Source organism: Ursus arctos, unplaced genomic scaffold, assembly GCF_023065955.2.
Source record: "Ursus arctos isolate Adak ecotype North America unplaced genomic scaffold, UrsArc2.0 scaffold_22, whole genome shotgun sequence".
Lineage (NCBI taxonomy): Eukaryota > Metazoa > Chordata > Mammalia > Carnivora > Ursidae > Ursus > Ursus arctos.
The window spans coordinates 52,007,116-52,030,158 of NW_026622897.1; the positions used below are offsets into that span (position 1 = coordinate 52,007,116).

Here is a 23,043-nt window from a genome sequence, read left to right on the forward strand (position 1 = left end):
CAAAACAAAACAAAAAATGTTAACTTCACTTACAGGTGAACCTTCCCTCTTTTACAACTATTTTTATATATGTCTACCAAAGAAGATTCAAAAGTTAATAATGTTAGGTGACATTTACTTAGCATGCATCATATGCACTATGTTAAGTACTCTCCATGAATCATCTCATGTAGTTACCCTGATAACTCTAGGAAGTAAATACTGTGATCTTTGTTTTATGAGGAAACTGAGGCTCATGAGAGGTGGCAGAGTCAGATCTATTTATTCATTTTTTCATTCATTCATTCATTCAACAAACATTAATTAACACCGTCTATGTGTCATGAACTATTCTAAATACTAGGGAATACAGTGATGAATAAGATAAAGTATCCACCCTCAGCAACATACACCCTATGGGAGAAATGGGAAATGAATAAATATATAATATGATGTCAACCGGTTATAGGTATAATAAATAAAAATAAAACAAGTAAGGGAACATAAAGACATGGATGGGAGATGGGTGCTCTTTTAGCTCTAACTTCATGACACTATTTCTCAAATACCAAATTAAAAGAGTAGATGAGAAGGAGGAAGATAGAAGAATTACAGATACATAAGTCCCAGCAAAAAAAGGCAAGTAAAAAATTACAGTAAGTAGACTTATAAACTCATAAGAGTATAGCAGGCTGATAATCCTTAATATAGGGCTAGTCCAGAAAGCAATATCTATATTATATTATTATATAAAAAGTGATATTCAGAAGGATTACCTTGGAGTCATCAAATACAAATGCAAAAATCATGTTCAGTGTAACATTTAAAAAGTCATCAAAAATAGTCAATTTCTACATATAAAAGTGTAAGCTCCAGTTAATTGATGAATTCATTTTGGAAGAGCTCATTCTCAACAGTGCAAATAAATAAAACACTGCCTTACATAAAATACCAGCAAGGAAAGTGAGCCAGTATTTTTTTTTGAGTACATACCTACTGCTGTACTTTAAAATACCCAGTCTCATTTAATCCTCACAATAACTTTTTAAGATTGGCATTTTTCTCATCTCACAGAAAACAGATTTAGAAAGACTAATTTATCTCAGGTCATACTAGAAGAGCAGGGGTTCCAACCCAACCCAGGCCTCCCTGACTACAAAAATTCTTGCTTGATTTTAACACTATACTATAATGCCTCATCCTAAAACTGAGAATAGAATTATATTCCACAGATCAGCTCATTATTGCTTATGGTTTACTAAGAAAATAATTTCTCGTGTATTATATAATGACATCTTCCAGAAAACTCAGAAGGTTCTTTAAATGAAAGTTATTGTGTATCTGAGGGTTCAAAGGTGGGAAAGATCACCTGCTGAAGATAAGAAGTACCTCCATTCCTTCCCCCAAATCCCTCTAAAATGGTATGAAGGGATTTTTTTTAAAGGGGAAGAGGCATGTAAACCCTAAAGTCAAAATGAAAAGAAGGTACCAAGCTGTGAAGTTCTGTAAACTAGAAAACAGATAAGTAGTAATCAATCAAGCATAACCTCGAAAGTGGAAACCAGAGAACCCCAGAAAGACTCGAGCATGAGATATGTCTTACGTGGGAGCAAAAGTGGCACTAGAGAAAGGAAAATTAGTTGAAAATCGATGTAAAGCAGCATTTAGATCTACAGCTATCCTCTCCCATCCTAAAGGAAGACTAGGAATTTATTCTCTTGAGGGAGAGGTTGAATCCAAGAGAATTTGCTAACACTGGGCCAAGGGGGCTGAGTACTGCGCTACAGACGGGTTAAGTGAAGTTTATATACTGAACGGTGAGACTATCTAGCCTGTTCCCTTCATTTACTCCCCAAATACAGGCAGACTGGCTAACTATTCTAGGGAGGAGACTGAAAAATTCTTCTCTGAGGAAATCTGACCAGTCCATGATAAAGCCCTAATGACAATGATAACTGACAGAGGTAAAGGGGTAGTGGGTTTTTCTCCACAAAACAGCCCAGCTAGGTCAACCTACAATGAAAGTCACCAGCCAACATGCCCCACGCTATACATACAGCTTTCTGTCAGCTTTTACTGCCCATATTTATATATAAGCACACAGATAGCTGGCATTTAAGAAAACTCTAAAATGAAACAGATCAAAACAAATAGATAAAAGGAACTTACAGGTAAGAGAGAAAACATGAAAGAATAAAATATCAAAAAAAAGTCATGAGTATCTATCACAATACAGTGATTTTATGAAAGAACAAGATGCTGTTTTTTAAAAAAAGGAATTTTCAGACATCAAGAAAGAGTTATCAGAAATTTAAAGTATGGGGGCGCCTGGGTGGCACAGCGGTTAAGCGTCTGCCTTCGGCTCAGGGCGTGATCCCGGCGTTCTGGGATCGAGCCCCACATCAGGCTCCTCCACTAGGAGCCTGCTTCTTCCTCTCCCACTCCCCCTGCTTGTGTTCCCTCTCTCGCTGGCTGTCTCTATCTCTGTCGAATATATAAATAAAATCTTTAAAAAAAAAAAAAAAAAGGAAATTTAAAGTATGATAGCAAAAATGACAAATACAGAAAAGTAGTGAAGGATAACATTAAAGGATAAAGAAAATAATACAGAGCATTTACTATATGCTAGGCTCTATTCTAACAGTTTTATATTCATTATCTCATTTATTTATACCCCAAAACCTTATAGATTGTTTTCCCTGTTTTTCAAATAAGAAAATTTAATTCCAGAATTTAGTTTCCCAATAGTAACAAAACTAGTAAGTGGCAAAAACTGAGATTCAAATTCAGAAGTCTAGTTCCAAAAATCCAGGTTTTCAACCACTATGTTATAGCAGAAAGAAAAAGCAAACAAATGGAAAATGGGAGAAAAGAAAAGAAAGCAAGGATAAATCCAGGCAGTTCGACATCCTAAATAGTTGATCCAAAAAGAGAGAACACAGAAAAATCTAGGAAATAATTCAAGTAATTCACCAGAACTGAAGGACATGAGTGTCTAGAGTGAAAGGGACCACTGAGTGTGCACCAATGGATAAAATAAAGACCCACACCAAGAAAAATTACCTTGAAATTTCAGAACTCTGAAAGTTATCAAGAGTTTTCAAAGAGAAAAAGCTGAAATTAAAATGGCATTGGGCTTCTCAAAAGCAATACTGAAGGCAACAGCCAATGGAGCAATATCTTCAAAATTACAGGGAAAAGAACCTCCAACCTGAAAAATACTTTACCTAAACCATCAAGAAAGTGGGAGAGTAAAATAAAGACATTTTCAGTCCACCATACAAGGTCTCAAAAAATTTACCTTCCATCCACCCATACACCAAGAAGCTACCAGAGGGTGTTCCAGCAAATGAGTAATAAACAAAGAAGGACTATCAGAATGATGGTGAAGGGAGACCCCAGAAATACAGGTGTGCAAAAAGCCTAGGATGCCATCAGCATCCAGATTAGTATGGAAAGTTAGAGGGTTCTAATAACGTACAACTGACAGAATACTGATGATCTGAATATACTGAGAAGAGTTTAGGAAAGAACTAAAGATAGCATACAAAGAATAAAAAAAGAAGGCAACAATAATTATTCACTTAATCGTATCTTTCCTTTCTTCTATAAAACACCCACTTCTGACAGCTCTGTTACTCTGGCAAAGTAAAAACTGAATTCCTAAAGGTAAAGTTATCCATATACAGGTAAAAAAAATCTTATATTTTTTTCCCAAATATCATTATAATAATAAAATAGAACAAAAGTCTTAGAAGTATGAGATCTGCTGGCTGTGTGACATTAGGCAAGTCATTTGGCATCTCTGAGCCTCATCTATAAAAAGTGAATTAGTAATACCTATCCTAAAGCTTTCTGTGCAGAAATAAAGTAAGAGACCTGATCATTCCCAGCATAATGCCAAGCACATAGTAAGCACTCAGTGCATGTTCGTTAAATCTGAATCATACTGACTGAAAGAGATGGAAACAGCAATTGGCATACAGAGACTCCCTCCCGCACATACCTTCTGTGTTGTTGTGTTTGTCGTCTGTGTTGATGGTTTGGTGAAGGTTATTTTCACAGGAGACATGTGGGGCGGTAAGGAGTTGGCAATGCTCTGCATGATGTTGCTCATCTTGGGACTGCCACTCACAGGCACAGTGATCGTCTTTGAGACTGGAACAACAGCCTTTGGAACTTCCTTTAGGACAACGGGGGAGGAGCTAGAAGAATTTGTTCGCCTTCGTTTTCTAGGTTTTTCATCTTCATCTGAACAGCTAACACCTAAAAGGCAATGACAATTTGGTTGTATTTATCACTATCTAACCCTGTATTTTATACTTCATTTTAAAGCTTTGTGTCATCAGTCATCCTTGACCTCTCCCTTTGCCTCATGCCCAAACAAACACTAAGGCCTATCAATCCTCCCTCAGAAGTTTTCTCTGAATGCCTTTCCTCCTTTCTTTAACCCTGGGGCTATGTCAGGCCTTCTTATCTCCTGACTGTATTTTAGCAACCTCCTAAAAGGTGTCCACGCTTCCAATCACTCCATTTCTACCCTCCATCCTACTGCCAGTTATAGAATCTCACATCTACCTGTGTCAATGCCTTGCCTTAAATCCTTAAGTAGTTTTTATCTCCCTACAAGACGAGGCACTTAAATCATTACTACATCATTCAAGGTTCTACAGCCTTCCAAGAACGCAATACAGCTGACCGTCAAACACAGGTTCCAACAGCGCAGGTCCACCAATATGTGCATTTTGTTCGATAAATACAGTACATTACTGTAAATGTTTTTCTTTCCTCTCCTTTACGATTTTCTTAGTAACGCTTTCTCTAGCTTACTTTATGGTAAGAATACAGTATATAATACATATACGAAATATGTGTTATTGAACTGTTTATGCTATCAGTAAGACTTCTGGTCCCTATAGACTATTAGTAGTTAAGTTTTTGGGGAGTCAAGTTATATGCAGACTTTTGACTGCACAGGAAGTCAGCACCCTTAAGTCCCACATTGCTCAAGGGTCAACTATACCCTATTCCACCCAACCCTGTGCACCCCTATAATCCTGGTACACTGAACTGCTCACCATTCCCCAAAGCCACTTTATCACATTCTATCCAACCAGAGTCTCTATACACTACTGTTCTTTGGGGAATACTACCTACCAACAGTGAACTCGTCATCATCCTGCAAACCGTCTCCTCAGTGATGCTCTTCCTTACTCCTCTAAGCAAAACTAAGCCACATCTCCTCTGAGCTTAAACACTTTGTATATTCTCTTCTGTATCACTTACCCCATGGCAATGTGGCTGTCGGTCTGCACATCTCCCATTATTAAGGGGCTCCCCGAGGGCCATGACTAAGACTTATTGGTTTGTTTCCCTGGCACAGTGCCTTGCACATATGAAGCTAGATTAATGAATGATTATATCTCAAACTAATGTTGCAATAATAAAGCAATAAACTTCCTATTATTTCAAGCTACATTTTATGTGAAAAGGTTTCCTCGGGTTTGGGATTCACTTTCAATGTTTTAAAAAATGTTTAAAAAAAAGGGGCGCCTGGGTGGCACAGAGGTTAAGCGTCTGCCTTCGGCTCAGGGCGTGATCCCGGCATTATGGGATCAAGCCCCACATCAGGCTCCTCCGCTAGGAGCCTGCTTCTTCCTCTCCCACTCCCCCTGCTTGTGTTCCCTCTCTCGCTGGCTGTCTCTATCTCTGTCGAATATATAAATAAAATCTTTAAAAAAAAAAAATGTTTTAAAAAAAAAAAAGAAGATTGCGGGATGCCTGACTGGTTCGGAATAGCATATGACTCTCGATCTCAGGTACGTGAGTTCAAGCCCCATATTGGGTGCAGAGATTAACAAAAATAAACTTTAAAAAAAGAATTAAAAAAAATAGATCTCTTACAATCACCCTCCGCTAAATCTACAGAAATCAGATATAAACTTAATAGTTATAGATTCTTAGTTTTTTCTTTATGAACTAAAGCCTCAACTGTTTTTGTAGACTTTTTTTTTTAAAAATCAAGTGAACAAAACATAAAACTTTGCAACATACAAAAAAAAAAAGTATACAGCATGACTCATGGAATTGTTAATAAAATATAACTCCTTATACCTTCAATTTTTAGACTTTAATTTAAATAAGGCTGACAATGACCTAAAATCATTCCTAAAACAGCAAACTCTACCTCTAAAACTTACAAAGAAATCAAGTTTATAACTATATTGAGAAAAATGAAAATCAAATATTAATAATCTCCAGCTGATAACAAAAGCAAAATAGTATTGACACATAGACACTAAAACCAAAAAATGACCTGGATATTAAACTGTTCCACAGGATAGAATCAAGGGGTTAAAAACTGCAAATAAATTTCAAAAGCTTACAGTCAACTAGAAATATAAAAGATGGACTCTCTAGAATGTATCGCTGAATGTAACAGTTGGATGATATGCTAAATAAATATTTTTTAAAAAATTACAAAGATTACAATTATAGGAGTAAACACTGAATAAATCACATAAGCACATTTCTTCAGTTTCCATTCACATTTCTATTCCATGACAATCAAAACAAGTGAATACTTGGAAGACAGCACTGTTCAAGGCAGATTTCCCACAGAAAACAAAAAAGAAGTAAATTTTTCAACCCCCGGAACTGATTAAAAAGCAATATATACCCAGTCACGTGTAAAGAAAGGAATTTACAACCTTCAAAAACTAACCACTGCTAATAGCCAGTGGACCGATGATTTAATCCAGGAAGGAAGATCTAATCAGAGCCTATGTTGCAGCATTTAGCCAAGATGGCCCTGATAACACTGAGAATATCACTTACTTTTGACATAAACAGTACTTCCACTTGGCAAGACAACTACATTGGAGGCAGGACTGGCAGGTCTTGGAGACTTAACCGTTGCTATGCTGCCACTTGGAACAGGGGTAGAGGTTGGGGTTGACGTGGTACTTGTGTAGGAATAGCAAACCACTACTGAAGGAACGATAAAAAAGTTTGCTGTTAACTTTCACCAAAACTGTCCACGCATATACAGAAAAATAATTTTTTTACTGCAGGCCAATTTTAACATTTTCACGTGATCAGAAGTTAGAGGCCATTACTAAGTATTAGGTCCATTAGGTTAAAAGGTATTAATAACCCTTCCTGAAAATCATCACTTCACTGGGTTTTCCTCAAGTATTTAATAGCTGGTCTGCAGGTGACACTGCCAATGGAGAAGAGCAAAGTTACAAAGAAATCAAGTTTAAAACTATACTGAGAAAAATAAAAATAATTTTTCATTCATGGCAGGAGTTAGACAAAAGGCACGTACTTGTATTCCCTTTTAATACTGATAGTAGCACCAATGATGGAGTGATGCATAATTTTTCCCTAACCATGGCAATTTCCAACATAGCAAGGTTACTTTATTATAAAACAACTTACTAGTCACTTGCCATCCAAGCAGTGCAACAATAACTCAACTAAAGTAATGACATCATATGTCAATTTCTTGAATAACAACAAGAAGCAAGAATAGTTCATAAGGTACCATTTACTGAGTACCATGCACTATGCTAAATCCTTTCCATATATTACCACTAATTCGTACAACACCACATCCTCATTTTAAAGATGAGGAACCTAAGGTTCACAGACGCTAAGGGTTGCTGGAGGTCACATAGCTAGGAAATCGCTAACTAGGACTCAAACACAAGATTTGACTATTGGAAATCCTGTATTCTTTTCACTCTTCCAGACAGTTGGTGGATAGAAAACGTAAAAGTGGGAAGAGAAGAAAGATACCTCTCCTACAACAAAGAAAACAGGAACTCAGTGGAGGCCAAATTTGTACATTGGTACCTGGCTCTTACAATACAAATATAACTTCCTTCAGCCTAAAACAGAGTCTGGCATGCGTGAAGAGTGTCTCGCTCTGCTCCACAACCCACTGCTAAGCAAGAAACAACAGTTCCCCAAAGTAATTTGACAACTGCATTATTTTCAGGGTTATTTTCAAGCAACACCAAACTCGGCTACTAGAATCAATCCAAAAATGCGCTCTCAAATTTAATTTTACTCTTGGTGACCTCAAAAGAATTCAAGAATTTGTAAAGCACATGTCAATTACTAGATTAATAACAATAAGAAAGCCTTCTCCTCTGCCAGGTAATCAGTCCCTAATGGATTCAGAACACTGACTAGAACAGAGAAGCACCATATACCATTGATTCCAGAAGATAAAAACAGAGTTTTATTGTCGAAGTAATCAGTTAGGCATCTTTCTCCAGCATTCCACCATTTATTTTCCATGTCACCCATTAAGGCCTTTTATCCACTTCTAACAAGATACACTGATACCAAAAAATCACTTCAAGAAGGCTTTTTGCAATTTTGTGATTAACAGAATTCACACTTTTAACAAAAGGGAGATTTAGTTTTGAATGAGACTAAAAACTTAACAGTTTCTACTTTCAGAATAAGAGTTGCTCACTGTGTTTTGCAACCTTCAGACACTGGGATTAAAAACAGATGAAAAACAGGACACCTTTTCTTGAAGAATTTGAGAAAAGTCATCTTCACACACAGAAACAGTTTTCTACTCACCTTCCTTGCTTCCTGTTTCTGCAGGCACTGGAAGAGACGCATTGTGCTGGACAGCTGCATTGGCAACAGCGTTAGCTGTTACAGTGAAGGCGGTTTGGGGAACCAACCGGGGCATCAGTGGAACCAAGCGACGACCCTCAATGGACCATTCTGAAGAGCTATTAGGTCCAGACATACTAAACAAAAAAGAAAACGCTGCTACAAGGGTTCTCAATCACTAAAAATGAATCAACTATTTTCTCAAGCAAATGTAACTTTTTGAAGTATAAAAAGTATCCTGAGTGAATAGGAGAGGCTTTATTTTAAGCAAGCAAAAATCAAAATTATGAGTAATTATCAGAATTCAAGGGATTTCACACACACTTAAGTTCTTACACATTTTATTCTATAATCCGAATCTTATAATTAACACAATTGAAACTATGAAAAATTTTCCTATGCCTTCTAAATATTGACATTATTTTCATTAGTTTAATCTGGCATTGCTAATGAAAACTAGTACACCTACTAACTTTTAGAACTTAATTTTGTAATTCAACTAAAAAGGTAAAAAGTACTTGTAATTTTTAAAATTAGATTTTCTTTAATAATTGAGGACAGAATTCACTGAACCTTTGCAAAAATAATCTAACTGCCTGCATGGCCAGAGGTTCTAAGGCTTTCAAACAAGGGAAACTGAGGCAGTAAACGAGGGAGACTAAGTATGGAGGGAGAGAAGAGGGCTGCTGCATGTGTCACTGATGATGTGTTATATCAGTATCCTTCCTGTTAAAAAACAGACCAGACCTGAGGTCACTGGAAGACACCTGCCCCTACGTTAATTTTACATACACCACTCTTCACTCTAAGAAGTATTTGAAGCCACTGACCCACCCTCCTAAGCAGACACTATTCTGTTTCTCTACTCTAAACCTGAGTAAATTTTATCCCAGGAATCCAACTGAAATATGGTTGAAATATGAAAAGACAATTGTGTCACTTCTCTTGATCTGGCTCCACAAAAGGCAGCTTCATCACTTCTAATGATTAGTGTCAAGGTTTAAAATTTACCCAGAATCAATTAATCAATCTCTTTACTAAATCAGAAATATTTCTGCATCTTTTCCAAACCAAAGATTCTACAACCCAAACTAGGGCTTAAGACTCAAAATGTCCACTGATTCTTCATACTTAGATAGCGTACACAAAAGCCCTTGTTAGTGGATAATGGAATAATGATAATGATGATGATGATGATGGTAGTTAACAGCAACTAAGCAATTTTTCTATGTCAGGCACTGTTCTAAACATTTTCTATGTATTAAGTCAGAATTTCCTCAATAATCCTATGAAATTGGTAATATTATCATCTCTATTTTGTGGATGGAGAAACTGAGTCACTGAGAGGTTAAATAACTTCCCTAAGGTCACACAGCCGCTGAATGTTTCCTTCAACAAGCATACATCATACTACTGACATTTGTTCCACACCACAAGTAGAAAGCATAAAATTTTTCAAAAGGATTTTATGTCTAACGTTTGCCTTTGATTTATACTAATTGGGCACTGTTGTCTAATTACTACCAAATTTCCCTGAATGGAACAAATAAATTCTTTACAACTTGAAAAGGATTTACATTCATTTCAGAAAGGAATTTCTGGGAGTTGATGAATCTAGCTGGGTTACTAGGAGAAACAGGCTGTTTAACCAGTCCTACCTAAAACAAGGGAAAAAAGAGCTCCTAAAACCCCAATTAATTCCATAAATTTATCATATAATCTCAAATTGACACTAGTTCCGAAACATAGAATGGTATAAACAAGAAAAGAGAAACAGAAATGTGCTATGGCTCATTGTCAAAGGAAAAAATTCTAAAAGCTATTTAGAATTTTCTTGGCTTACTCTTATTTTGCTATCATTTTATTAGAACATCACCAGTAAATTTGCTAGGTGATCGTTTACACACAAATAAAGTGCTGTCTACACTTACCTGGTGCATTGTTTAAATGGTGGCAGAAATTATGGAAGATTAATAATTTGAAACACATGAATATTCGCTATTGAAAAGAGAGAATTTGCAGTGCAAAAGACACAACTGCAACTTTTAAAAAAAGATCTGTAAATCTTCCAAATTTCTACTCATGCAAACATGCTCAAACTTTTTTTAAGTAAGTGAAAAATTATGTTAGAATTAGATCAAAAATTCCTATTTGCTTAGTAATGAGGGTGTAAATATGCATTAGTTGCACAAATCATCTAAACTGAATTTTACAGATTTTTGTAAACATCTTACTCCAGGGCTTCCCTGGAGTACCTAAATTTCAATGTAAGGATCACTTCTCTACTGAAATTAAGGATGGCAAGGGAGGTTGAAACCTTGCTCCAGCCCCTTTCCTGAGAAATCTAACAGGATACTAATGAAACTACCTGGGTCCCCACATCCTTTGGTATGCAAGGCACTGGCAAAAAAAACCCTCTACCCTCGTATAGAAACTCACACAGTATCCTATGAATGTTTAGCTTATGGGGAAGGAGTTCAAGAGAACAATAATTGCAGATAGCCACTTTCTTTGAACGATAGAGAAAATGCTGGTAAGAGTGGCACAATTAAAAACTCCGAAGCCCCTTGACATTCCAGGCTTTAATATTATAATATTCTGACATGTTTCAAAAAAACTGAATTCCAGTATCAAACTTAATAAATGGTCTGGTGCCAAATAATAAACACGTGTTATGCTTCAGGCCATAAGCAAGGCTTTTCTTTGATCCCAGACACCCTGCTCCTTTTGTCTCCACCTCCTTTGTGCTCAATCTTCTCGGCTTTCTCTTCACCTTTCAACCACATTCCTTCTGGCCTAAGCTGCGATTTTGAGTGGGGGAGGGAAGGGAGAGGAGAAAGGGAATGTAGTCAGTTCAGATGCATTCCTCCTTGGCTCCAGTTGCTTTTTTCGGGCTCAGAGTATGAAGCCATCCTACAGATAATCTTTGGACTTAGGTTCTGTTGCTACTTCTGAGGAAAAGAGGGCAGAGGAGATGTAGAGAATAAGGGATCTACGCCTTCCTCACCATTCCACACTCACCAACCCCTGGGCTCAACAAGTAAAATATGACACCTACTCAAACTAAAACCACAGCATAAAATATTAAAAACAGGAGTACAGAGAGACCTAAGAAGCTTTTAAAATTATATGCTGAAGTAAACTTCTCAGAAAATTAAATTCATGTATTAAAGAAATCAGAAAGGAGAGAAAAAAGGAAACACAGGCAGATAAAAGCCAACTCTCAATTATCCATGCTAATAGAGAGAGGAGGGAAAGGGAGAGGTCAAACAGATTAAAGAAATCCACATAATATCCAAAAATACTTTGGCAAATACTTGTAAATTCATCCACCAAACCATTTCCAGGACAACTAACAAGGAGTTAAATGACTAATTAAAATTTTCACCTCCTCTCCCTTCCCACCCTCTGACTAGAGGTACTCCCAAGCAGCAAAATGGCTAAAGGGTGGGCAGTATTAGGAGGGGGAGGAGGGGAAGAGAAGGAAAAGCAGAGGGCACTGTTAATTCGTAAATGGGAACACGTGCCCCTGAATAATTGAGAGCTTCAATTTTGAAATAATAACAAGAAAAAGCCTGAAATAATAATAACCTATTTGCATACCTGTAACTTGGTCTTTCACCCAAATATAAGGATAAATTCATTCTTTAAAGGGGAAAAAAGGAAAAGGAGACTAAATAAATGTTATCCTTTAAGTATGAAACTGATGCATCAACTTACAACTAATTGCCCCACAATATTTTTCCAATGCTTTTAAAGGCACTAACTTTGTCTCTAAGTGCCTCTGAATGTAAGCTATTGTTTACTACTTTATTACCTAGCACACAAGTTTCCTATTACCTTCTCAAATTAGAATCTAGATTCAGTTATTATTTTTAGAGCATCCCAATTCAAAAGTTTAAAACAAATTGAAGGAACACATTAATATTTGAATGTTTCAACCATGTTGGCCTGACAACTATATACTTAACATCTCTAGTGGAAAAATTCCAAACTTCTGCAGTGCATACACACCCACCACTGAAAAAATCTCAAAATCCAGATACCTCAACTTTCAAACTATGCAATGAAAAAGGTAGCACCCCATTTTATAAGTTAAGTAAAATGAGGAACAGCGAAGCACAACATGAAGCTATGGATCTACAGGGTCAATTCAAATACTGCCAATTGGTTTAAACACACTATCACATTATGGAAATGCACTGAATTTTTTCCTTTAGTTTTATTTCACGTTAAAACATAAAAATAAAAAATGAGTTATACTGTAGTATATCTTATTTTTAATGAAATGTGCCTGTCATCTTGCATTAACATTTAAGGATAATTTCTGTTCCTTTCTATTCTTTAGGAGGCACTATCTCCATAAGTACTCTACTAATGTTTGATCCCTGCCCTTAGTCCTCCACCACCCTCCACCCCATCTGTCAAATAGTTACAACGATCTGGAAACAATTTGATAAGAATCCTTTATAATTTTATTTTGTTGGCTTTTTTAAAGTAAATTAAGATACGTTATATTCATATTTCTTAAAACCAGAACATATATTCTTACTATCTTTTTTCTGAATCTCAAAATACATGAAATATTAGTCAGTTAAAAAATTTATAATGCCTATTTATAAAGTAATATATATACCAAATACCATTACAAAGAACCTCTAAGGGGCTGTCAGATACTACTTCATTACTGAACTTTGCTTTAAGTAAGTGAATCATCTGCTAAACTGTGGTGGCCTTTTATGCAGAGATCACATGGTAACGGGATTTGACCTGAGTACTTAAAGCTTGCCTAACCAAATGCAAAAACATAACCAACTGAATAAACAGTTAACACCTCTATGGTCAGGATCCCTGAGTATAGAAATATTACTATTAAGATAAAAGACTCAGGAACCTGCTATACAATAGGAAGACTGTTTCAAAACTACGTTATACTACGTCATAAAAAATCAGGGGTTGTATGACTAATGGCTTACTTATGTGCAATTGTTGTTAACCGTTCATCGTTTACTGCTCTCCGAACTTCAGCACGGTGGCGCTCTGTTGAGATGCTATGAAAAAAAATAGCCATTATAGAACTCTGCCAAGCAGGCAGCTCTTTTCTATACTTTTATTAATGTTTAAGTCAACATTTTGCTTGGGGAAGTGGGAGGACAAGATTGATTTGTGAAAAGATATAGACGGGGCCTAAAATATATCTTCAGATGCTTTAATTAAAATCACAGAAAAGGGTTCATAGTGATTCTATAACTGCAGAAAGAATTAGTTGCAAATTAGAAATCACAGGATGACAAATCAGCTTCATATCAAGTCATTACTTCCAAAACTCAGAAATGTCAGACCATGTTCAAGATTAGCAGAGGTTCCTGTTATCTAAATATGCAAGGAGCCACTGTATGACCCCTAATCGTGGTTACTAAGAGGATTTTGGCACTTAGAAGAAAGTCTTCCAAAGTCCTTTCTAAAGCTTAAGAGTCTATAATTTTATGTTCAGTGAATATAATAAAGAAACAAAAGTGGCAAGATAATCTGTTTCCTGTGGCTATATGCTGTGAAATTTGACACCAGGACATTACTCCCTTATTACTCAACACTTCAGCTGTATGTCTTCTACCTTACACTATGTTACCTTTACAGTAAAAATGTGCTTATGTTGATCCTGATTAAGTATACGTAAAGTTAATACTAAACAAGTGGAAAAAGGCTACACCCATTCCATTCGTAAATATTCAATAAAATGAATAACCACTCTTCAAATTGTAATCTTTACTGCTTAAGCTAAATCTATATCACAGACTAAAATAGTTAAGGGGCTGGAAAGCAGATTTACGAGGAAATAGAAACAGCAAACAAAAAAAATATATAAGTCGTTACATATGAGGACAATAAGATTAAGGATTTGACTTAATATTAATGTCAACCAAATACAGGAAAAGACTCTTCCCTATTTTCATTTTAAAAAAAGGATACGACAAAATGGTTTTAAATGTTGAAAGGAAACCTCCGTTAAAACAACATTTTCTGAGAAAGCTCAAGATGTCAGAATGGATCAAGACAAGGTATCAAAGAATTCCATTCATTAGAATTTTTTAACAGATTCAAGTGCCACTCTAGCAGGAAACTGAGGGGATAAACTGTCTACAGGGCTATGACTATATAAAATCCACCCATTTCTATAAATTAAGACAACAACTTCCTAGTATCTCCTTCTTTCCTCCCAACAAATGCAACTGGGCCACTCCAAGTCTTCAGATCTTGTTGCTACCAGCTCCTTTCCTTCATCCATGTCAAAAATACCTCCCCTTCCCAGTTGACCCTAATCTAAAATAACCTGCCTTATACCCTTTCTGATTACAGAATAAATGATAAATTACATAACTTACTGTAACAAAGCACACAACTGGGATGAGACATCTAAGTACCGACAACTTGAACACCTCTGTCTTCAACTTGAGAATGAAAAGTATTAAAACCCCTCAAAATGAAATTTCTAGAGTCATATCTCACAAACTTTTATGATAATTTACCTAAGAACTTTTGAGAGTTCTCCAAGAAGATCTTTCTTTTCCTTGGTGAGATCCCCCTGTGCCCGAAGTGCACTGATAACTCCAGCATATGCCTCCAATTCTAGAAGAAGAAAATTATTTTATCAAGATAGGCCTTCAATATTTTAATACTGTGGCTACATATAGTGAAACTTAGGGCAAAAAACCTAGAAATCAATAAAAAAAATCAATACACAAAATTTTAAAAGTTCCTCTCAAAAATTTTATCGAAGAGCATTGATTAAAATGTGGCTTAAATAATTGTATATCTTTTTTTTTTTTTTTATTGCTTCACCGAAGTCACGTGTACAAAATGTTTAGGGAGAAAAATCTAATGGTAAATATTTTATCTCACACATTATCACTGAAGAACATTTAACTCAGATGCCACCAACAATTGGGAAAAGGCTCCAAATGATACAAGGCTGATAAAAGAAATTTTTAGCTCTACTGACAGGTACCTACAATGACCAATCCTTGAAATACAATTCCTTAGCCCTGCCTAGAATTCAAACTACATTCTACCTCCCTCCGGGGTTTGATAATACCATGAGTACTGCAAAATAGAAAAACTCCTAGAACAAGAGTCAAATGACCAGATTCTGGCTCCAGCACTCCCACTACTAGTTGTGTGACGCTGGGCAAGTTCTTTCTCACCCTTGAACCTCAATTTCTTTATCTAGAAGAGACATCAAAGGTATCTTCCAGATCTAAGATCCTCTGCATCTACCATCGAAATGACTAAGACCGGTTGGGAAGCATGAGTTGCTCTTATAGCAACTAGGATACAATATATTGAACCCTAACACCAGACAGTTTCATTTCACTATCATCCCACAGCAATAACCATTATGAAATGAAACTGTCAGTCTCCAATACTGTTTAAGATATAAAAGCAAAATGTCCTCACTGGCTCCCCATGAACCATGCCTGCCTCCCAGCGCACTCCTTGGGAATTGTACTACTTCATATAGTCCCTCCCCACACTGACTTTGGGCTTAGCATGTGACTTGCCTTGGCCAGTGGAACATCAGCATACATGATGCAAACAGAACCTTACTACCATTTGCCCGCAGGGCCTTGCTCTCTTGAAACCTTGAGATAACCAAGCTGTGAAGAAGCCCCAGATCAAAGGCCACAGGGAGAGAGACCCAGCCATCTGAGCTGAGCCCAGAAAAGCAGCTAAGCCACCAGGGGAATACAGCCACATGACAGAGCTCAGGCAAAACCAGCAACCACAGAATCAAAAGAAATAATAAAATAGCTGTCTTAAGCCATTAACACTATGAGACAGGTATATCTGAGCAAAAATGGGAAATAAGTATCCAAGATACAGTTATCTTCTTAGTCAATTCAGGTTGCTACTAGAATTTGGTATTTCCCAAGGCCTGACACACAAATAATGAAGGTATACATATCTGCATCCTAGGTAGTACACCAATACTGAACTTAGTAGCCTCATTCAGTTCATGTTATTCACAGTTCTGAGAGTCAAAAAAGAGTGAGCTGACTAATATATTAAACAGAAATGTCTGATCCAAGGGGCGCTCGGGTGGCTCAGTCAGTTGGGCATCTGCCTTTGGTTCGGGTGGTGATCCCAGGGTGCTGGGATCGAGGCCCCACATCGCATCCCTGCATCCCATTAGGCTCCCTGCTCAGAAGGAACTCTTGCTTCCCCCTCTCCCTCTGTCCCTCCACCCAGCTCCAAAGAAAGGTCTGATCCAACTGAATTATCCCATGTGTAAACATCTTGCATATTCAATCTATGTTGAATACTATGTAGATGTTCCATGGGTCTCTCTGGAAGGACAAAGCCTTCCTGCTCTGAATAGTAAAGGAAATACTTAGTACCAAGAAACATATATTTCAGCTTTTATCAGGACCCAAAGTAGAGTTCAGAAAGGCCTTGAGGATAACCAACTAAGAAATCACTATACTAAAGGTTTGTGCCTCATTTATGGAATATTTTATTCAATAAATCAGTACTGAGTCCTATTATACATACCAGATAGTATGCTAAATCCTGCCTGCAAGTAGTTAACTCTAGAATAAAGCTACAGTGAAACAAGTCATCAGACAATGATGATACAGTTTATAATACAGTGGTAAAAGCATACAGAAGAAACACATCATCCAGCCTAGAAGCGTAAGTTTTAATCAGAAAGAGAAGTGTGCTCTAAGCAAGCAGGAGGGAAAAAAGTGCAAATATGCAAAAGGAATACAGTAAAAGAGCAAATAATATCTCATATAGATATTGAACTTCCAGTAACAGTCAGTGACTATTTTCAGAGTTTTACTTTAGGGAAAGTAAAAATGTCTGTACTCGGATAGTCACTAATTCAAACCAAACTTAATTGCAATTGCACATTACTACTACAAGGTACCATGAAGAATATTTATATGAACAAAACAAAGTCCCTATTCTCAAGGTAATTAAAATCCAAGAAGAGACGCATATACAAAGAACAGAAAAGGATAAAAATGGAAAAGTAGTTTGGGGCCAGACTAAGCCTCTAATCCAGGCTAAAAAGTTCTTATTTGCTAGGACTCAGTAGTTGATTGAATGTGGAAGGAACAGCAGAAGGAAAGGAACCAGATTTTGTAGTTTGCAAGATATTTAGGAGAAGGGCAATACCATAAAAAGAAATGGAGAGGTCAGAGAGAGAAAATGGCATGAGGAAAAAGAAAAAGAAGTACACTTTTGGCTATGCAATTTATAGTGATCAAGAAACTACTTCAAAAAGAGTGAAATTAACCAAAGAAATGGGGCAATGGTTTTTGACATTTCAAGTCTCATTCCAAGTCTAACTAAAAAGTCATGGACAAATGTACGAGGTGGTAACCTCACACAAAACTGGAACTCAGACCACAGTTAAGGGTCACACAATCTGAGGCACTTCGTCCATTCTCCAGAAATTCACTCAGTGTAAAGAACCTCTCTTTACTAGCTTCCCAACCTCCTTGACATTTGATTTCCATTTTGATGGGTATCCTCAGATCCTGACAAATATCAAACTTAGTTGAATTTCTGGTATTTTTGGTGCCGTTCTACTGTAGTGCTAACTCTAATGACACATAAATATAGTAAGAGATATGTGCAAACACCACGGAAAACAAAAAGATTTGCCAAACCACTTGATAAAGTCCTCAACATTCCATTTAAACAAATCACCCATTCGATTATACTATAGTCCGTGAAGCCCCATGTTGGAGTTGTAACTCAGGAATGGTTTTTTAAAAATAAGGCCAGGGAAAGGCAGGATAAGAGGAGGGAAGCATTTATCTATCACTGGTATGTTCAGTATATTATTAAAAAAATTCTCGATCCCAGAGTTTTTATATTTAAGTAAAATTTAAATGTTTAGCATTTTATGTTATTTATAACTATTTTTAAAAGAACAAACTTAATTCTTAAAATATTTTAAGTTAATTCTTAAATACAGTACTTTCTCTAAACTTTGGACCTAGAGCTAGTGTTTGAAGGCAATTCAAAAGTTTCATTGTTATGATAATGAGCCAACGGGTGGGGAGGAAGTCTTTCTGCAAATCACTATCGAGGCTCACCTCCCAAAGTGAAGGGTCATTGAAGATGACATTACCCTGCAGGAAGGCTGTTTTCTTTTGTATAGAAACAGCTCTCCAGCAACATTACCCACACAGCTCTGGCTAAAGTTAAGGATAAATTTAGACTTAAAGGTTACCATTTTTATATTTAAACATAATCTCTTGACTCAAGGCCCCAAAAGCCCAGAAACTCTAATCCAATCTACTGTAGTTGGGATCTGTTCATCTGCAATTATTTTAGCTATGAAATAAACACCAGTCCAATTTTATAAATGGTAGCTAAGAAGCTATGGCAATTGCATGCAAGTGTGTAGAAAATCAACCTTGAATTAGTACTAAAAGTTTGGATATAAGGTTGAAGGAAAAAAATGATAATGGGATGACTGCCCAAAAAAGCTCTCTAAACATGCTAAAATACAATGCTAAGAAATAGTTTATAAAACAAGAGAAATCCTCCCAGTAGCCTGACCTGAAGGGAAATAGAAAGGGTAAATATTACTAGCAGACAGGACCAGGGCAGCTATGATTCAGATTTACACAAAAGAATTCCCAACAAAGATTTCCTTTGAAGATTCACCTGCAAATAAATAAATTAATGTCTGAAAGCAACTGCTCTAAAACGCTATACCCTCAGATGTCAGCACTGTGTAGGCCCCTTTTATATACAATTAATCCACATAACTTACGAGGCAGATATTATTATGCTTCTTTTACAAAAGTGTCAACAGATTTAAAGAGATTATATAAACTGTCCTTATCTTGTGGGTCATTAGTGACAAGACCAAGACCCCAGGTCCCTCTGAATTCAAGGCCCACACTTACCCCCTCAAACTCATAGATTAAACAATTAATTCATATCCACTTACAAAACATTTAATGTTTTTTTCATTTACTGAGCACCCACTATGAGCTAGTCTGGGACTGCAGTGGTAAAGAAAACAACAAGGTCGTTCTTGGACCTTAGAGTCTAAAGTATTAGTTCTCAACCAAGGATCCTCATTTGAATCACAGAATATAAAAAATGACTTGAGTAAGTCTCTTATTTTTCCAAGAATAGTACAAAACTATTACCATTCCAAATGCATAAAAAGAAGTTAGTTCATTACACACAATGGATTAGGCTTATTAGCATTAGTGCTTAATTCTCTCCCTAAAATGCTAGTTGAGAAAGGCTGCTCTAAAGGAAAAGAAGCTCAAAATAATTAATTATAAACATAAAGCGTGTTTTATTACTGATAGTAAACATAACTTAGGAAAGTCAGCATAGCTAACATTTACTTAGAATTCAGAAACAGTTTATAATTCACACATACATTCATGACTGGAATCATATTCCCTGGGTTACAATCCTGACTCCATGACTTAACTATCAGCACCGCCTTGGGTTCTAAGCTTCAGTTTTGTCATCTGTAATATGGAAACACACACACACACACACACACACACACACACACACACACACAAATACCCACCTTTCCCAATGAGTGAGGATTAAATAAGATATTGAACGTAAAGAACTCAGAATAGCCCAGTACCCCTCAAGAACTCTTAGCTACTATTTTTATTATTATGGTCCATGCACCTACTAGGTACAAAGCACTATGCTAGGCACTGGGGAAATAACAATGAGTAAGATGAAAAGTATACCTCCAAAGAATTTCTAATGCAGCATGAGATATGACATCCAGGCAAACAGCCATGACAAAAACAGAAAGGGAAAAGTATCATAGAAGGCATAAACATCAAAAATGAAAATCGTACCCAATTTTCTAAGAATCCTTTTGCATTCATCCCTGCTGAGATCCAAAAGGGTTGGCCACACAACAGGCATTGCTGCTTCTTTTTGGTAGCCCCAAAGAGCTTGTCTTCCCTACCAAAACAAAATGAAACAAAAATCAAGTCACCAAAGTGAAGTCAAAAGGCCACTTACCTGGAGATCTACACACTAAGAAGTAAAACCAGTAAGAACATCTCACAATCCTATTTCACCACCACACTTTTCAACTTCTGATAAATGAAGAACGAAACAACCATTCTGCAGCTTATTATTCCCGCAGAGGACAGTGGGAAGAGCACAGGCTTTAGAGTCAGACACCTCCAGTTTCTAGTTCCAGCTTTCAACTCACTGACTGGGTGATCCTGGGTAAAGCGGACTATCTGAGCAAAAGTTTTCCACATCTGTAAAACAGAGGTACTATCATCCAATTTGTCATAAGGATTAAAGAACAGTATGTGAAGTTATGATAGTGGCTGGCGTGTTGTTCAATCAATAGGGGCTACTACCTGTGTAACCCTGCGCAGGCTACCTGATTTGCATCGGCTTTCTCACTTCTGAGTTATAAAAGATAAAATATATAAACCTCCTAGCAAGTTACATGGGCTAATGGAACTTAACAAAAAACTTTCCTCTCAAGTCTTAACAATGAAGGATGAATTTACACCCTGTAGTCATTAAACAATCATTTACCAAAAGTTTAGATGTCAGGAACTTACTTCATACTGGGAATTGCCTGGTCTAGAGGATAAAAAGACAACAGCGCTGGGCGCTTGCACAATACCTGCTTAGCACACGGTAGATCCACTGTAAATATTTGTTAAGTAGATGAATGAAGATAGAGAAGAGTGGGTAAAATGAATGAATGAATGAGTGAGTGAGTGAGTGAGTGAGTGAGTGAGTGAATGAGCGAGCTCAAGGTCTAGCCGAGGAGTCAGGCACCGAACTGTAATAACTGCTATATCCCGTTCCAGGCACTGGGGCTGCTAACTCCAACTCTGCGCCCGGAGTTGATCCCCCCCTTCCTCCGACTTCCCATAGTCCTCTCAGCTACGAACCAACCCAGAGCAAGGAGAACTGGACTGCGCGCCCCAGCCGGCAGGATGACATAAAGAAAAGGGGTGGGGAGGAGGAAGAAGGGGCAGAGCCAAAGGAATCCGCTCCCTCCACAAGCCAGTCCCCGCCCCCCGACAGGATCTTGGAGGCGGCCGGCGACCGCCCGAATCAAGCACCACGTCACGGCATCCCGACGCGTCCCCGCCAGCGCACCCCACCGCGGGGCCGCAGCGCACTGGAAATCTGGGCAGCAGTAGCGGGAGCCCGCTCCGGAGCCGGGATCTCCTGTAATCCTTCCCCCACTCAAGTGTCAAGGAGGCAAGCCCGCCCCGCCCCCTCCCCAAACACGCACTCTCTCGCAGCACCACAACAAGAGCAGCCCGCCCACCCTCCTCACCCGTGCCGCTCAGCGCCAACCCCAATGTCAAGCCCACTAGCCAAGCCCTTCAGGACCAGTAGCGGGTGTCAGGGGCCCCGGCTGGCATCAGCGCCTCGCTCCCTCCTCAGCGGAGAGGACAACGGAGAGAGAGTAGGCGCGCGGACAGCCAGGCAGACGACCGAGACTCACCAGGAGGCTCCCAGAGCTGGACCCCCAGGATCCCAGCACCAGGCCTGCCAAAGTCCCCCTCAGTCCACCTCGGGGAGCCCCACGATCCCGTTAGGAGACAACGGAGGATGGGGCTGGGCGCCCCAAGCCGGGGACCAAATTCTTGGCCCGGCGCTCCTCCAGCCTGGCTAACCTGCCAGCTCTTCCCATCACCCTGTCTGAGAGTCACCCACCTGCCCGGCCTTTCGGGGCTCATCTAAAAGGCTCCTCCGCCAAGACTAGGGAACACCAGGAATTGGGTTTGTTTGCGGTGCCTCAGAAGGGGCAAGATGGCGACAGGCATCAGGGCGCAGGCGCAGCCGCGCGCTGCCAGTCGGGAGGTGTAGTTCGCCTTTCCCGCCTTTCGGAGAACAGACTCCAGAAGGCCTCCATTCTCCCAGTCCCTCTTTTTCTCCGCGTTTTGAAAGGAAAGAGGAGACATCGCGGGAGGTGCCGGGAGTTGTGGTCCGAACCCAAGCTCCCTTCTCTTTCGCTCTCGGTATGCTGTCGCAGGCGCAAGGAAGGCCGGGATTGTAGTTTCCTTGGCTTCTCCTTCATACCCTCCTATCCGGCTTCGCGCGCCTCTCCTCTGGCTGCCGTCTCCCAACCAATGGGCTGCGCTCTCTGCTACGTGTGGCGTCACACGTAGGGGCCAAAATGGCGTCGGTAGCTGGAGCTGAGGCTTTGCCGCGACCTTTACTCTAGGCGAGGTTAGAGACGGTAGGAAAGCAGCTTTGTCCCTGAAGCGCCGTTGAGCATTGGGATCGGATTCCTCAGAGTCATGGGAGCAATTATCAGCGGCCTCCAGCCCCCACCAGACGCAATTCAAGGAGAGAGAATCAGCGCTACAAGAAACTACATAACGGACGTCGCAATTGCTCGAACCCAATCTGGGG

General features: G+C 38.5%; 1 protein-coding gene across 27 annotated transcripts in view; it reads right to left on the bottom strand.

The window, feature by feature from the left end:
- The window catches only part of EMSY (EMSY transcriptional repressor, BRCA2 interacting), a 97,793-nt gene extending 75,124 nt beyond the window's left edge, over positions 1-22,669 (bottom strand). For 9 of the 27 annotated variants that reach the window (XM_048217105.2, XM_048217112.2, XM_026518138.4 and 6 more), the window contains exons 1-8: positions 22,342-22,648; positions 20,493-20,601; positions 15,150-15,249; positions 13,599-13,673; positions 12,226-12,267; positions 8,584-8,759; positions 6,817-6,969; positions 3,986-4,245 (exon numbers count right to left, since the gene is read on the bottom strand). In XM_048217105.2, the coding sequence (XP_048073062.1) occupies positions 3,986-4,245; positions 6,817-6,969; positions 8,584-8,759; positions 12,226-12,267; positions 13,599-13,673; positions 15,150-15,249; positions 20,493-20,562 (876 nt within the window). In that variant the 5' untranslated portion in view covers positions 20,563-20,601; positions 22,342-22,648. Of the gene's footprint in view, positions 1-3,985; positions 4,246-6,816; positions 6,970-8,583; positions 8,760-12,225; positions 12,268-13,598; positions 13,674-15,149; positions 15,250-20,492; positions 20,602-22,341 lie in introns of all 27 variants that reach the window. The other 18 variants (XM_048217104.2, XM_048217111.2, XM_026518134.4 and 15 more) reach the window with 10 other exon arrangements.
- Between the last annotated feature and the right edge of the window lie 374 nt (positions 22,670-23,043).